The sequence below is a fragment of the Gossypium raimondii genome, chromosome 2, assembly GCF_025698545.1.
Source record: "Gossypium raimondii isolate GPD5lz chromosome 2, ASM2569854v1, whole genome shotgun sequence".
In the NCBI taxonomy this organism is placed as follows: domain Eukaryota; kingdom Viridiplantae; phylum Streptophyta; class Magnoliopsida; order Malvales; family Malvaceae; genus Gossypium; species Gossypium raimondii.
In genome coordinates this window covers 2,107,523-2,121,811 of record NC_068566.1, presented here as the reverse complement: position 1 = coordinate 2,121,811, position 14,289 = coordinate 2,107,523, and the positions used below count along the sequence as shown (strand labels likewise).

At 31.0% G+C, this 14,289-nt stretch overlaps 1 protein-coding gene across 1 annotated transcript; it reads left to right on the top strand.

Moving 5' to 3' along the window:
- The first annotated feature begins 7,468 nt into the window (after positions 1-7,468).
- Positions 7,469-8,435, top strand: LOC105787626 (transcription factor HEC2). The gene has a single exon (XM_012614101.2). The coding sequence runs from the start codon at positions 7,700-7,702 to the stop codon at positions 8,381-8,383; it is 684 nt and encodes a 227-aa protein (XP_012469555.1). The 5' UTR covers positions 7,469-7,699; the 3' UTR covers positions 8,384-8,435.
- Positions 8,436-14,289: the final 5,854 nt, after the last annotated feature.

The window sequence follows — 14,289 nt, the reverse complement described above, 5'->3', positions numbered from 1 at the left end:
TGACTTTAGAACCAACCCTCATATAGTGGACTTAGGAACTTAACCTAGGTAGAGCCACTCCAAATCCCTAGTGGTTTCCTGATTAGGTACTTTCTGTTTTCCTTGTTTGCTTCTATTTTGTACTAACCCCTCTTGTTGTGTTTTGATTATGATTGCATTGCATTTGCATCTTAGGAAAGAGATATTGATTCAAGTCCGATTACTAAATTAGAAAGCTTGTCATGGAATACGAATTCCTTGATAAATTGGAAAACAATACGATTTCCCGAATATATTCTGAGAAATACAAGAATGGCGATGGAAGAGTTCGTGACCTTGCTCCGGGGCCTGTGGATTCAAGGCGATCGTCTAAGGGCCTTCGACGTTCCAACACCCTTAAAGAAGTTGACGAGTTTTATGAAGATGGGTAGGTGATAGATCGCGACCAAGATCAAGAAAAGGAGCTAGCAATGACCTCAATTGGTGAGATTACCTCAAATGTGCAGATGAAGAAAAAGATCGATGTTGTTTCTTAGAATATGAGGGTGAGGTCGTACATGTATCCGCTTTATGTAAATGAATTTGCTTTCTAGAAAAGTTTTCTAAATGTAATTGAATCAGAAAGAAATGCAAGATAAGATGCAAGAACAATTGGATATGCTGGAATCCCAAAGAGCCATGATGAGCCAATTGACACAATTATTGGCTAATAAAGGAAAAGGCCCTGCCATCGATTCGGGAGTTGATTAGGAGGACCATGTTTATCCTCCAGGTTTTGCCCCAACAAGCACTCAGGCACAACCGAATATGTGTCAACAAGGAGCGCATGTTCACATTAGACCTCAATGCCAGGTTGATACCTTAATGTCAATTCGTGGACCAAACTTGTTATTTTAATAAAATCAAATCATTTATTAAAAACAATCACTTTTCAAGGTGACCCGATCACACCTTATCAAAAAGGATTGGTGGCGACTCCCATTTTCGTTTTCATTTTCAAAAACCCAAGTCGACCCCGTTTTCCATCCAAAAAAATGGTGTCAACAAGGGGTTTTATGGAAGAGGTGAAAAACTTGTTCGTTGAGGATTCGTGTCAAGGTGGAGATTGTTAGAGTTGTTTGACCCAAATTTTAAGAGATTGCTTGCAAGTCAAGTTAAACAAAATATATCTTCCTTCTAGAAGATTTAGTATTTATGATTATAATATATTTAGCATTTATTAGCATAATATATTTGACTTTGATTAGAATTAGGTTTTTTCAACCTATAAATAGATGTAGTTAAAACTCCTCTTGTAATCATTCGAATTCAACATAGTGAATTTTCTTCTCCTCTACCCGTGAATTTTTTCCCGAAAGAATTTCCACGTAAAAATCTGTGTGTTCTTTATTTTTATTTCTCTTTTTTTTTTTGCGATATATTGTCATTACCGATGTTCTATTTTCACATAATTATCAATACAAGGTCAGATTCAAGGCATGATTGTTGACAACAGTTTTGGTTGAAAGACAATCCATCAACACTGCAATTTTGCCCAAAATTTGAGTCCCTATTCACCAATTTATTAACAATTGAGATACAATTTTTTTTGTAACATTTGTATTTGTGATTTGTTTTAAATTTTGAATATGAATTAAATTAATTATCAGATGAATATTTGAATTTGTAAAATACCCAAATTTAGTAAGTTACAAAAATTTAATAAAAATGAAGTAGTCACTCTACCTTTAAGCTCCCTAACGACAATCCTATGTGGCAGCCCAAATAGGTTTTAAATGCCAACTGGGATGAGAATAATTTTTCTAGTTAAAATGAGAAATAAAACTAAAAGAAAAAAGAGGCGAGCAATTTTTCATTTTCAGTTCATGGTGTAATTAATTTAAAATTTTTGATTAAATAAAAACTTATTATCGTCCCACTTAGACATCCAAGTTGGCATTTAAAACCCATTTGGACTACCACGTAAGGTTGCCATTTGGGAGGTAACGGAACTTAACAGCAAAGTGACCATTTTGTAAGAAAACAATAATATAAATAACTAAAATGTAATATGAGACAAAAAAAATTTGATTATTTTTATAATTTATCCCATTTATAAATACCAAAATCATCACTATTCATTACTACTCATGATCTACTCTCAATCACTTTATTCATTCCTGTAAAAGACTACTCAATACTTGAGCTTAAATTTAGACAGGATAAACCTCTGACTCTACACTTGATCTTAAATCAACTCTAAATCATTCAGATAAGAAGTCACTAAATAATTAACCTTCAATTGAGACTGGAATCTGTTTGATTATGTGTATGGAATATTGGAAGACAGATTTCACACTGTTTTTCCACCAACAACAAATCTAGACTGATAAGACAAGCAAAAGTGCAATACAAATTAAGTGTATTTGCGCCAATTTGGCATCCAAAGCTTAAATCACTATTGGGTAAATGACAAGTGCAAAGTTTAAATGATGATGATTTCTTCATATCTACAAAGAAATGACACATTAGTCTATGTTATGTCAGGCAGATTCGGGATTTTCACAACTGGGAATTTTTGACACACATTTCATATCTTAATGAGGTTTGCATGGTTGGTTCCCACTGCGCAAATTTCATGCTTTGCTCCATTTTCCTCTAATTGCTGCATTAATTTCGCCGCTGTTTTATTTAGCAACCTCTATAACTATGATGATTCGTGTCGACAATACTAATTTGATGCTTTTGAGCCAAAAAGTTTGAGAAAACTGGATATAAAATTTAGGGTCGCAGAATTTGCGATGATATTTGATGTCTATGGAGTTAATAATTTGTTAATTTGATACCATCGCTTGTAAATGATGATTTGACAAAAGGGTAATAATATATAATTAAAACCAAAATATTTCTATTTGTTTCCTAATGATTTGTGCATGCAAAAAGAAATTTGTATTTTCTTTTATTAACTGAACTGGACCAATTGAATGAATTGGTTGGACTTGAAATTAATTGGGGATTGATTTAAAGAATGATTTGGAATCGATTAAATCCGGAATTAGTATAGACTGATTGAATCGACTAAAAATTGGTTAAACTGGATTATTAAAATTTTTAATATATATTTTAAATTTTAATGATTTTTAATTGAATCGATGAACTATCTAATTTAATCATCGATCGATTCTAAAACATTATTTGTCTTGTATAACTTTACGTCTGTTATAAAATCAATAACATCTAAATTTAATATCATCCAATTCTAAACGATGCACAGATAGTGCTTTGTTTGTAATAAGCCTGCTTAAAGATGGGGTTACTCGTCTAATTTTGAATATTTATTTGATATTTGTGAGGGTTAGAGAAAAATTAAAGTCGAAAAATGAATTTTAGTAAAAAGTTAAGCTTATGTAAGATGAAACTTCGGCTTGTATTTAATATTCCAACTTCATCCCAACCTAAATAATTATACATGACATTAATACTTGTATCAATCTATTTAACTTGATTTATCAGAACCTCTTATTTGTAAACCCTAAACTTGTTGAGAAGTAATGAAGCCACTGTCATTGGGTTACAATATATAGATGTGGTCCATGAATGATCTATTTAAGGCCTGCCTTGGGTACTTCTTGGACTCATCAAAGTGAATTATGGGTCAAATCCCAAAGTTACTAAATGGAGTTGGGCTATTGCTAAAACTAATAGGACATCTCATTACATACCAAATTTGATTCAAGTTCTAAAGTATTAAATCTTTGATAATCGAGGTTAATTAGAAGGATTTATGTACTATAGACAGAAATATGTACATGAGATTCATATCGATCATACAACAAATTATGAGCTTTTGTTTTGGTTTTCCATTGGTTGTTGTTGGGTTGGCTGACTCGATTATAGGCCTGATCCGTAGGACTGTTCTATGATCCGTTTTTGTGGCCTTTTGTGTTTAATGAAATCCCAAATGGTTGCCAAAATTAAAAATTATGGCATATTGGTGCCATAGACTCCATCATTTCACAATATGACTATCTCGATATGCTTTCATGTTTGTTTTACGGTTAATAGAGATTAATCTTTTCAGGGTTTGTGACTCCTCTCAACAATGTCATCTTTAAGGTTTAAATATGAGTTCTCTCTTTATAAGTGCAATGTGCTTTACTATTACATCCAACACTAATTGGCGATATCCTACTAACCGAACAAATATTAGTCTTTGAACTTTTATTTAATTGACGTCTAAACTTCAAAACGTTCCAATTGAAATTTAAAAGTACTAATTTTATATCAAATTGATCTTTTTGTAAGCTTAGCCATTATTTTAGATGTTAATTGCCAAAATGGATTTCACATGAAGCATATTCAAAATTCATCCATACTTATCGTATGGACAACATGGATGACATGTTAAAAAAATAGACAATATCATTAAAATTTAAGAGGTTCTTTTAACATGTTAAACTCAACTTATCCATGTAATATTTACACGTATGTTTATAATTTTATTTGTGTTTTGGATATATTTCATATCACTTTTGAGCTAACATTTAATACCTAAACTAAAAGAAGGATGCTATTGATATAATACGAATACTTTCAAAGATCCAATTAGAAGGTAAAAGTATTATGGAAGCTCTTGTATTAGGAATAAAATTGCTCTTTACTCAAAAAATGGACAAATTAGTCTCTGAACATTAGATCAAAGAGCAAATTAGTTCATTTTGTTAAAAACTAATGTAGGTGACGGAATAGTCAGGCAAAAACATATGGCATGCCTTGTGTACCTTATGTTGATGTATAAAGACCAGTTTTTAACAAAAGAAATGGATGAAATTTGTAATAGAATGATCAATTTGCTCTTTAATCTAACACATAAAGACTAATTTACCCATTTTTTAAATAAAGAAAATAAAATACAATCTAATTTAATCTCCTAATACTTTCAAAGACCCGATTAAAACGGTTTAAAATCTAGAAATCAATTAAAGACTTAAAAAATCCAGTACATTTAGCCTGAATTGGCACATTAGCAGAATGTTGAACGGACCCCATTTGATGAAAGATGAATCATTGTTCCTCTAATCGTTATAAGAGAATCACTGACAACAGCTCCATCAATGAAACTGAGTCTAAACATAAAAACAGGCCACCTTATTTTCTCTTATCAACTTTCAAACTTCTCCTTTTGTCTCCTTCGTTTCTATGAAAGAAAATTAAGGAAAAAGGGTTTATCTTTATTTGAATCCCATAGGGTTCTTCTCTCACTTCTCTGCAATGTAAAACGATAAATTCGAAGGGTTTAAGTTCCCATTGCGGCTTTTGTTTTTGTTTCATTTGGGAAACCTGTATATAGAAGAACAGATCCAATCTTTGCTGATGATAGAAACAGTATCAGTGAAAAAGGAGAGTTAAAAAACAGGGCAAGATTCCAAGGATGGGACCATTTTCTCAGCTTTGTAATTTACCTGCACTGTTAGTTTTCTTGAATAAAATGCAATCTGAATATATAAATATTTGTATATTTCGATTTTTTTTTAAAAAGGGTTCTTTGGTCACTTTTGATTTTGAGAAAAAACAATTAAACAGTCGGTTAACATCGATATCGTTATCTGTGTAGAAGAATATGTGTTCAAATGTGTTGATTCTCTTATTCAAAAGTTGAGAGAAGATTATTGATAAATTTAATTATTGTATAAAGAAATATTAATATTAAAATTTAAATATTTTTTCTCGTGCAAAGTTATTCAAATATTGAATTTTGAGTTAGTGGAAAAATCTTAAATTTCATACCCCCATGTGCACTTCAAATGTACCAGTCATGGTCTTTGCTATCAAATTCTATTTAATGTATTGAAATACATGTATCATATTGAATATGCAGACAAGAAATCTTGTTATACTTAATTATTATTATTAATTTCTGAGACAGATCCTTTTCAATTCAATATGATTGTCCTATATTACACAAATTGATGAAGACTGAAAAAAATGGCAGCTTCACGAATGGATGGTGTCAGTTAAGCAACAAAAGAAGAGCAACAAAACATAATAAAGTAAAACAGAAAAAAAAAAAAAAAATCAGCAGCCGAAGCCACCATTTGTAAACTTGGAGTTGCAGTGGACGAGGGTCACTGGCTCTCTGCAATTGCTGCACCACCGTCACCCCTTCTTCTATCCACGTTGAAAAGTGTGCCAAAGGCAAAGCAATGATGAGAGAGATAATTACTAAGTAATAAAAATATCATAAAAGCACTGTTAAATTATATTTTATATTATTTATTTACTTATTTTTACTGTAATTCAATTTTTAATATAAAAATTTCCATAACGGTGCGTGTCTCCCAAAGTTACTGGAATCTTTATCAAGCTAAAGGATTGCTCGCTGTTCTGACAATGGAGTAATGTGTAGGGTTTCATGGTAAAAAAACAAACAAAAAAAAAGGACAAGATATTTTTTTTAAGGCAAAAGCATGCAAAGCAAGTACTCGATGGCACACTCCAATAAAAAAACAAAGTGGTTCATGCACCTTCTTTGAACAATTATCCTTAAATCCAAGCCATCTAATTTGTGGGCCTAAATTGGATGAATCAATCTGATCGAGTTGGTGTTAAATAGATCGGAGGGTTGATAGCCGCATGATGGGCTGTCACTATCAGAGATCACATATTCAATCATAAATGAGCTTTTTTGGGGTCAATTTTCTGGTTTTTAGTCCTTCTAATATATTTGATTTTAGTATTTAGTCCTTATTCTTCTTTTGGTGAACGCCCAATGCTGGTAAGTCAAAAGCTGAGGTTGATAAGGGATTCATAGGATTTCAACCTAACACATCATACCTAAGGCATCCTATTTTTGTTATCTTAATTTTATCATTTCAATTAAAATCATATCTCTCTCTTTTTATAAAATCATTAGATAGTATATACTATTGTTGATTATTCCGGTTAAAATTCTAACTTAGACTTAGGAGTGAATGCAAAAGAGGCAAGCAAGGGCCTTAGCCCCAGAAATATAAAATGAAAAAAAAATTAATTTGTTTAGTCCTTTTAAAAAATGAAATCATAAAATCATACATGATTTTTTTTATAATTATAAACTAATACGTGATAATATTGTATTTTGACCTTTCAAAAGTTTATGATTCAACCCGGTCCCTCTTAAAAAAAAAATTCTAGATTCGCCTCTACGTGGATTTTTTGTAAAAAGCATATCATGTGATGAGTTAGAATGAGTATTTTAAAGAAAAATGTACATCAATATTTTAACTGTAATACCTATTTGAATTACCTAATCAGAGAAATAAAAATACCAAATTGTGACAAGGTAAAAAGACTAAAACCCAAGTAAGAGCAAAGTAAGAGGACCAAAACTGGAATTTAACCTTTTCTGGGAGAGGGAAGTTTCCTGCAAGCTTTGCATGAATTTAAAATATATATATTGGTCACAAGTTGCTATATAAAGCCCTTTCTACTTCCTTCTTTGATATTAGTAGTACTTTTTAAATCACTTTTTTCAGTTTTCTCCATATCTCTCCTTATCTTTATCTCTGCACACATTTGATTTCATAAAAAAGAAAAAGAAAAAGAAAAAGAAAACCCTAATTCTATCACAGCTATCATCACCTTCCTCTGTCAGCTCCTCTCCATCCCTCTGCCATTCAATCTTTCAGCCCATCTCTCTTTCCTTCACTCAAATCACACCCTCAAAGTAGCAGATAATACAGATATATTTGAGTGAGATTCAATGGATGTTGACATGATCAAATCTTCATCAACCGAAGATGATCATCACATGGACATGATGACAATGATGATGCAAATGGAGAAGCTTCCTGAATTCTGTGAGCCACCGCCCGAAAGCTCCACCACTGTGTTGCCTATTTACCCTAACCCTATTCATGACCCTTTCATGGCCTTACCATTTCCAGTTCAAGAATCCATGGCTGCTCCACCACCACCTTATCAACCCAACAAGTTCAAGTACCCATCATATCCTGATAAGAAAAACTCCATGGCAGCAATGCGGGAGATGATTTTTCGTATAGCAGCAATGCAACCTATTCATATAGACCCTGAATCCATTAAGCCACCCAAAAGAAGGAACGTTAAGATCTCTAAAGATCCACAAAGTGTAGCCGCTAGGCATAGAAGGGAAAGGATAAGTGAACGGATAAGGATACTGCAAAGACTTGTACCAGGAGGGACTAAAATGGATACTGCTTCAATGTTAGACGAAGCTATACATTACGTTAAGTTCTTGAAGAAACAAGTGCAGTCTTTGGAACAAGCTGCTGTTAATAGACCAATGGGGATTGGGTTTCCAAGTGGAGCAACAATGGCTAATGTGGGTTATTCTTCATTGATGAAAGCTTGTCAGCCACCATCTCATCATCATCAAGGTGTGGGCAATATGCAGATGCTTAGATAAGGGGAAAGGGAATTTAGAATTTTAGATTTGATTTGTGTAATGGGTTAAAGGTGTTGGGGTTTTTTTTTTCAGTTGTTGTTAGTGCAACAAAGAATTTTCATAATTGTATGCTTTCATTATCTATGGATTAATGCTTTTTATTATCAGCAAAACATGCCAATAACTTGAAGAATCATATGGAGTTTAATACTGATAATATATATATATAAATTATGAACAAATATTGGTGCTTAAGGAGAATAATTAATAAGAGATATTTCCTTCTTCCATGCATGAAAATTCCTTTTATTTTGAGAGTTACCTCTCATAGCGCAAAGCTTATATATATATATATATATAAATCTGACGTGATCATAAGAAGATTGACAGAAAGCAATGGCTGTTTCTTTTTTCTTTGCAGTTCCTTTTCATTCTCAAAAGTTTTCAACTTTCTTTTTCACTCAAAAGAATTTCTCTAACAAAATATTGCTTTGTTTCTCTCTCTTAAGTTATATGAATTCTCTCTAGAAAATTGAAAGATCCTAACCATGGGCCTCTCATAAAATCAAAATTTGAAGCAACTAATCGTAGCTTTTCATTAATCATATCTTCTTGCATAATATATATTTTTAGTTACTACATCGTTAAATTTACCTTTTGTGACACGCCATAACATTCAACATCTCTTGAGATAGATTATTAAAAACATGAAGTTCAGTCGCCCAACCTCTAATCCATTTAGTCATCGCATCAATAGTTATATGTGTTGTTGTTGGTACTTATTTTATTTCTGCCTTTCAGTTCTTCTCCATTTAATTTCTAATTTTCAGTCTCAGTTTCGGTAACTCCAACAGCAGCTGACGCACCCCTTTATCCCAAATTGTTTTTATTTGATAGGTAGATTTTATTAATGGGTTAATATTTAATGTGGTAGTGTTTGATTCTATACTTTAAGATGATGATATATCCTTTCAATATAAAATCAATTGAATTTATTTTTAATAATTTTGGATAATATATTATCATTTAATTAACTTTGAATTATTTATATAATTTTTAAAAGGCGAGTATTTGGTATATTAACAGTGTAATTATTTTTATTTAATAAGTAATTTAAAAATTTGACATATGTAGTACTTTTTAAAATATTTATTTTATTAATATTTTGCTATATCTTATCTTTATTTAATAAGCAATTTTATTTTTCATTATATTTTAAAATGTAATTATATTTAACATTACAAACACAGCTACCTTATTATTACCAATGTAATTAACTAAATCCAACCAATTAATGGCCACTTTAAAATGGAAATTGATGTGGTAATGCAAATCTCATCAGCATGAGGTGGTATTATGATCAGCAAACTAATTCCTTCACTTGCATCTTCAATAAAGAAGACATCCAAAAAAGAAATCCCATTTTTTTTTTTTTCTATTTTGGTTAGGTCTCAATATTATTAAATGAAGTGAACGTGGGAGGTAGGTTGCCTCCCAAGGCAGGGTCGACTAGTTTTAGTGTTCATGTCTCAAGGATCATGCCTCACTTAATCAATTCCATAACAACACATTTTTTTTTGAATAAATTTATTAAAAATGGAAATGGTCAAACCTAATCTCATCAAAATAGATCCATGTGAGATATCCCACTAAGGTCCCAACATCCCCACACAAAGGGCTTTTGATTATTGGAGAAGGGTAAGTATTTTTCCTACAAGGCAATGTTCATTGCACCCTTCTCTCTTTCTGACACATTCCATCTTCTGTTTTAACTTTTCATATATATAAATCCATTTTATCCATCTACTTTCTGCTTTCCCTTCCTTTAAAGATAAGTTCTCATGTTCTTTGTGACAGGATAAATGGGTATATATTCATGGAAGTTTCAATTTCTATAGTTGGTCTTACTTGCAATATTTTAATATTTAATCTCTAACTATATTCCTTATAGGGTGAAAATAGAACAAGTTTAGAGGATTAAAATTGGATTATAAATTTTCAAAAGAGTTAAAAAGTAACATTATTATATTAATTTATAATTTTTTTTAAAGATTTTAGAAGTACTTTTATTACTTACAATTAAGATCAACTAGTATACTTGTAACATTGAATAATTAGCTGAACTCTTACCAATGTTCTTTAAATCGGACTGGAGGTCAAATCGATAAGGTCATCAGCTCATCGGTTCGATCAGTCCAATTGGTTCGATTAAAAAATTATTAAAATTTTAAAAAATTCAAAAAACCCGATTCAATCAGTTTGTACGATTTCTCTATCTAACTGATTTAAAATCACTTTCCAAATTGATCTCGAGCTAATTCCCAATGGGCTGGGTATTTTAGTATGAAAGAGAAATTTCTCCAAATTAACAGTTTTTTTTTATACATTACAATTTGAAAAGGAGAATTACATCAACAGATTTAAATCTTGGAAATCGAAAATACGAAACCACTGTTCCTTAACCCTGTTGGCTGTGAATGATTTGATAAGTTCATAGGAAGAGAAAATTAAAGGATGAGCAATAAAATTTTGGGAGGTGGTGAGGATTGGAGTGAGAAACCTCCAAATGCAAGACATGTATTATATTAATAGATGAAGAAAAGACAATAAAAGGGTTGGTTTGGTATTGGCTTTAAAGGGAGGAAGGTGTGGAGGGTTTTGGACCGAAATTCTTCTTCTATTCCATGTCGCTTATGCAAGGTGAAATGCATGAAGATGTTGTAAGATCTCTGACAACACATAATCCGATAACTTTTGTTCATGTCTTCTTTTATATTATTTAAGTTGTTGCGTATTTTAAAGAAGAAATAGAATCTCATTGAAGCCGAAAGCCATTCATTGTTTGTTCAATTTCCTTGTGAGCATAATGGGCTTTTAAGTTATGAATAAAGAAGGTTTAGTTTGAGTCCTACGAACATGGGGCTCTGGGTTTTGCTACATTTTTTAGTTTCAGCCCAAATCTTACATAATTGGTCAAGTTTTACAATTAATTTATGAAGAGTGAATATGGGACCAACCAACTTTAACTTAAGTTAAGAGCAGCCTTTATTTATGTTAAATTTCCTGTATGTGCAGCCATGATGAAGGGAACAGATCCACAATATCTCCAAACATTGCTACAAAAGGGTAGATTTTTTCATGAACCTGTTTTTATATATATAGATCTGTACAGCATTTATTTACATTTTGTAGGAAATTAATAATTTGAGAGTATTATACAAGACATGTCATATTCTTCTGCTTTGCCTTTTCTGCTCTGTGCAGAGCAATTGTAGTACATGTCCAACTTGTATTCATTGACATTTAAGCCTGTGAAATTATCGTATAATTTCTTGTATTAAGAGTCCGATTATATTTTGTCCTTTCTATTTAAAGAAAGGGTAATTTGATTCCTGTATGTCAAATGAAATAGCAAATTGATTATTTCTGTTGAAACATTCATTCCTTTGTACTATTAAAAATTGATGTGACTGATAAAAAAATCAAACAATAACATGTGGCATGTCACGAGCATCTCTTGTTAACGTACAAAGACTAGTTTTTAATAGCAGAATGGATGTAATTTAATAGAATGAACAATTTACTTTTTTAGATAAACTATTTTGCACATTGTATGAGTAGAAGGGACAAAATGTAATTTGACTTATAGTATAGGGCCTCCATGATATTTTTACTCATTTAAGCGATTTAGCAAGGTTCCTTGGTAAAAATACCATGGAGGCCCCTATACTAGGTGTCAAATTACATTTTACCCCCTATATTCGAAAAATAGACAAATTAGTCATTGAACATTAGATCAAAGAGTAAGTTGATTCTTTTTGTTAATTTTTTTTTTCATTTCTATGGTGGCTAACAAAATAACCAAACAATGACACGTGACATGCTATGTTTATCTTATGCTGGCATACATGGACTAGTTTTTAGCCGTAGAAATGGATGAAATTTTTAATAGAAGAACCAATTTACTCATTAATCTAATGTACATTAACTAATTTAATTATTTTTTTGAAGAGAAAGTAAATTACGTTTTTACTCATATAAAAACTCCATGATTCTTTTACTGGTTATGATAAATATGTAAAACAACTTGTTATACTAAGTTAAAACCCCGAATTTGAAAAAAGAAAAAAGAACACCCCCAAAAATTAGACTTTTTGCTGTTCAATTTTGGCATACATCTTTTAAATAAGTTGAAGTTGTATGGGACTTTTTTCATGTACTAAAACTAAAGTGATAGTTTAGTCAATTCATACACATTGAGAAAACATGGAAACAGTTTTATGGAATGTGAGCCAAGGAGAAAATGGAAACACAGTCTACGAGGGACCAAACAACAAACTGTAAAGACACATGGGAGCCATTGACAAATTAACAAAAGTTGTCCTTTACAATAATTATTAACCCAACAGCAATCACTTTCATGTCAACGTAAGGTCTGTATTAAAAAGGGTTTTGACAAATCTCAGTCCCCCAATCACCGTTGATACAACGGTCGAAATAGGTTCCATTTTTATAAATGATGATCCAACTTTCGATAAGGTGACTCATGGTTTATATTTTTCTATTTATTATGTTAAAATACCTATCAACTTATCTTCTTTTTTTTAATTTACAAATCACTATATATTGCATACATAAATAATTATATTAATTCATTATGAAAATAAATATATGTATGCATTTATTTAAAATCAAAGTTCTATGTATAGATATGAACTATAAATTAAATATCACGTGTATAATTATATCAAATTATATATTGAATCGAATTTATGTATAAATTTAATATTTATCTCATTTCTAAATTAGTCCCTTAAATTAGCTCTTACTCGAAATCCTATGATTAGATCTTCATTTAGCATATAATCTTATTGATTTATGAACTTTTTCGATTTTAGGCCCAACATGATGAAATTAAATCTCGAATCAAATTAGATTTCTTTTATTTATTACATTTGAGTAAGCAAGTTTTATAGAGGAATGATAAAAGGCTGTCACGAGAAGTGCAGCCATATGAAGAAGGGGGGAGGCTAAAGTACATTTTCTCTTTAATAAAATCCCACGTAAATATATATATATATATATATATATGTGCCACCTCCACTTGTATGATGTATTTGCATATGAGCTCATATATATATATATATGCGTGCACTGTGCACATGTTGTCGTTCAGCACATGAAAGAGGTGAATGGCGGTGGGGATATTGGCACGTGACACCGCACCAACGGTCGGTTATGGTGGTGGACGGTGGCGTTGCAATCACCGTAGCTCCATTTAAATGTCTGTCTCAGTTCACTACACTTGGTATATTGGGTGTTATTAAATCTACCACTGTTTAATAGTTTCATTACTCGCTTTACTCAAATATAAAAGTATAATTTTGAAAATTATTTTTATAATTTTTTCTATTTATTTTTAAATGTAAATAAATATTTAAACCTAAAAAATATGAAATTTTTTATAGCATAGTATTATATTTTTACCTTTTAATAATTATATATAAAATAAAATAAAATAGTAATTTCGGGGTAGAGCAAGACAAACAATTATCAAACAGCTTTATACCCACTGTTCACAAAACATCCACTCCGCTCTACCTCAAATTCATTTTTCAAAAAACGAAAATTCTTCTATTTAAAACGAATCGATTCAAAATTCATGGACGGTTTAGATATACCATTCCTATTATAGAATTCGAATACTTTTATTCAAATAAAAACCACAATTTAAATTAAGGTATTGTCTCAGTAGCATTTTCTTCTGCTAAAAGATTTCCTTTATTGGTTTGGGCTTTTAAGTTTTATTATTTATGTTTTCGGTGATCTAATTTTAGTCAGCAAAACATATGTTTTAAAGTCGCATCATAGTTATTTAATTATAATTTTTTATTTTAAATATTTAAAATAAAAATTTTGTAATTTAA

What these genes read in the sequence shown, in the direction of transcription:
- LOC105787626 (XM_012614101.2), top strand. Translation starts at nt 7,700, where the DNA reads ATGGATGTTGACATGATCAAATCTTCATCAACCGAAGATGATCATCAC.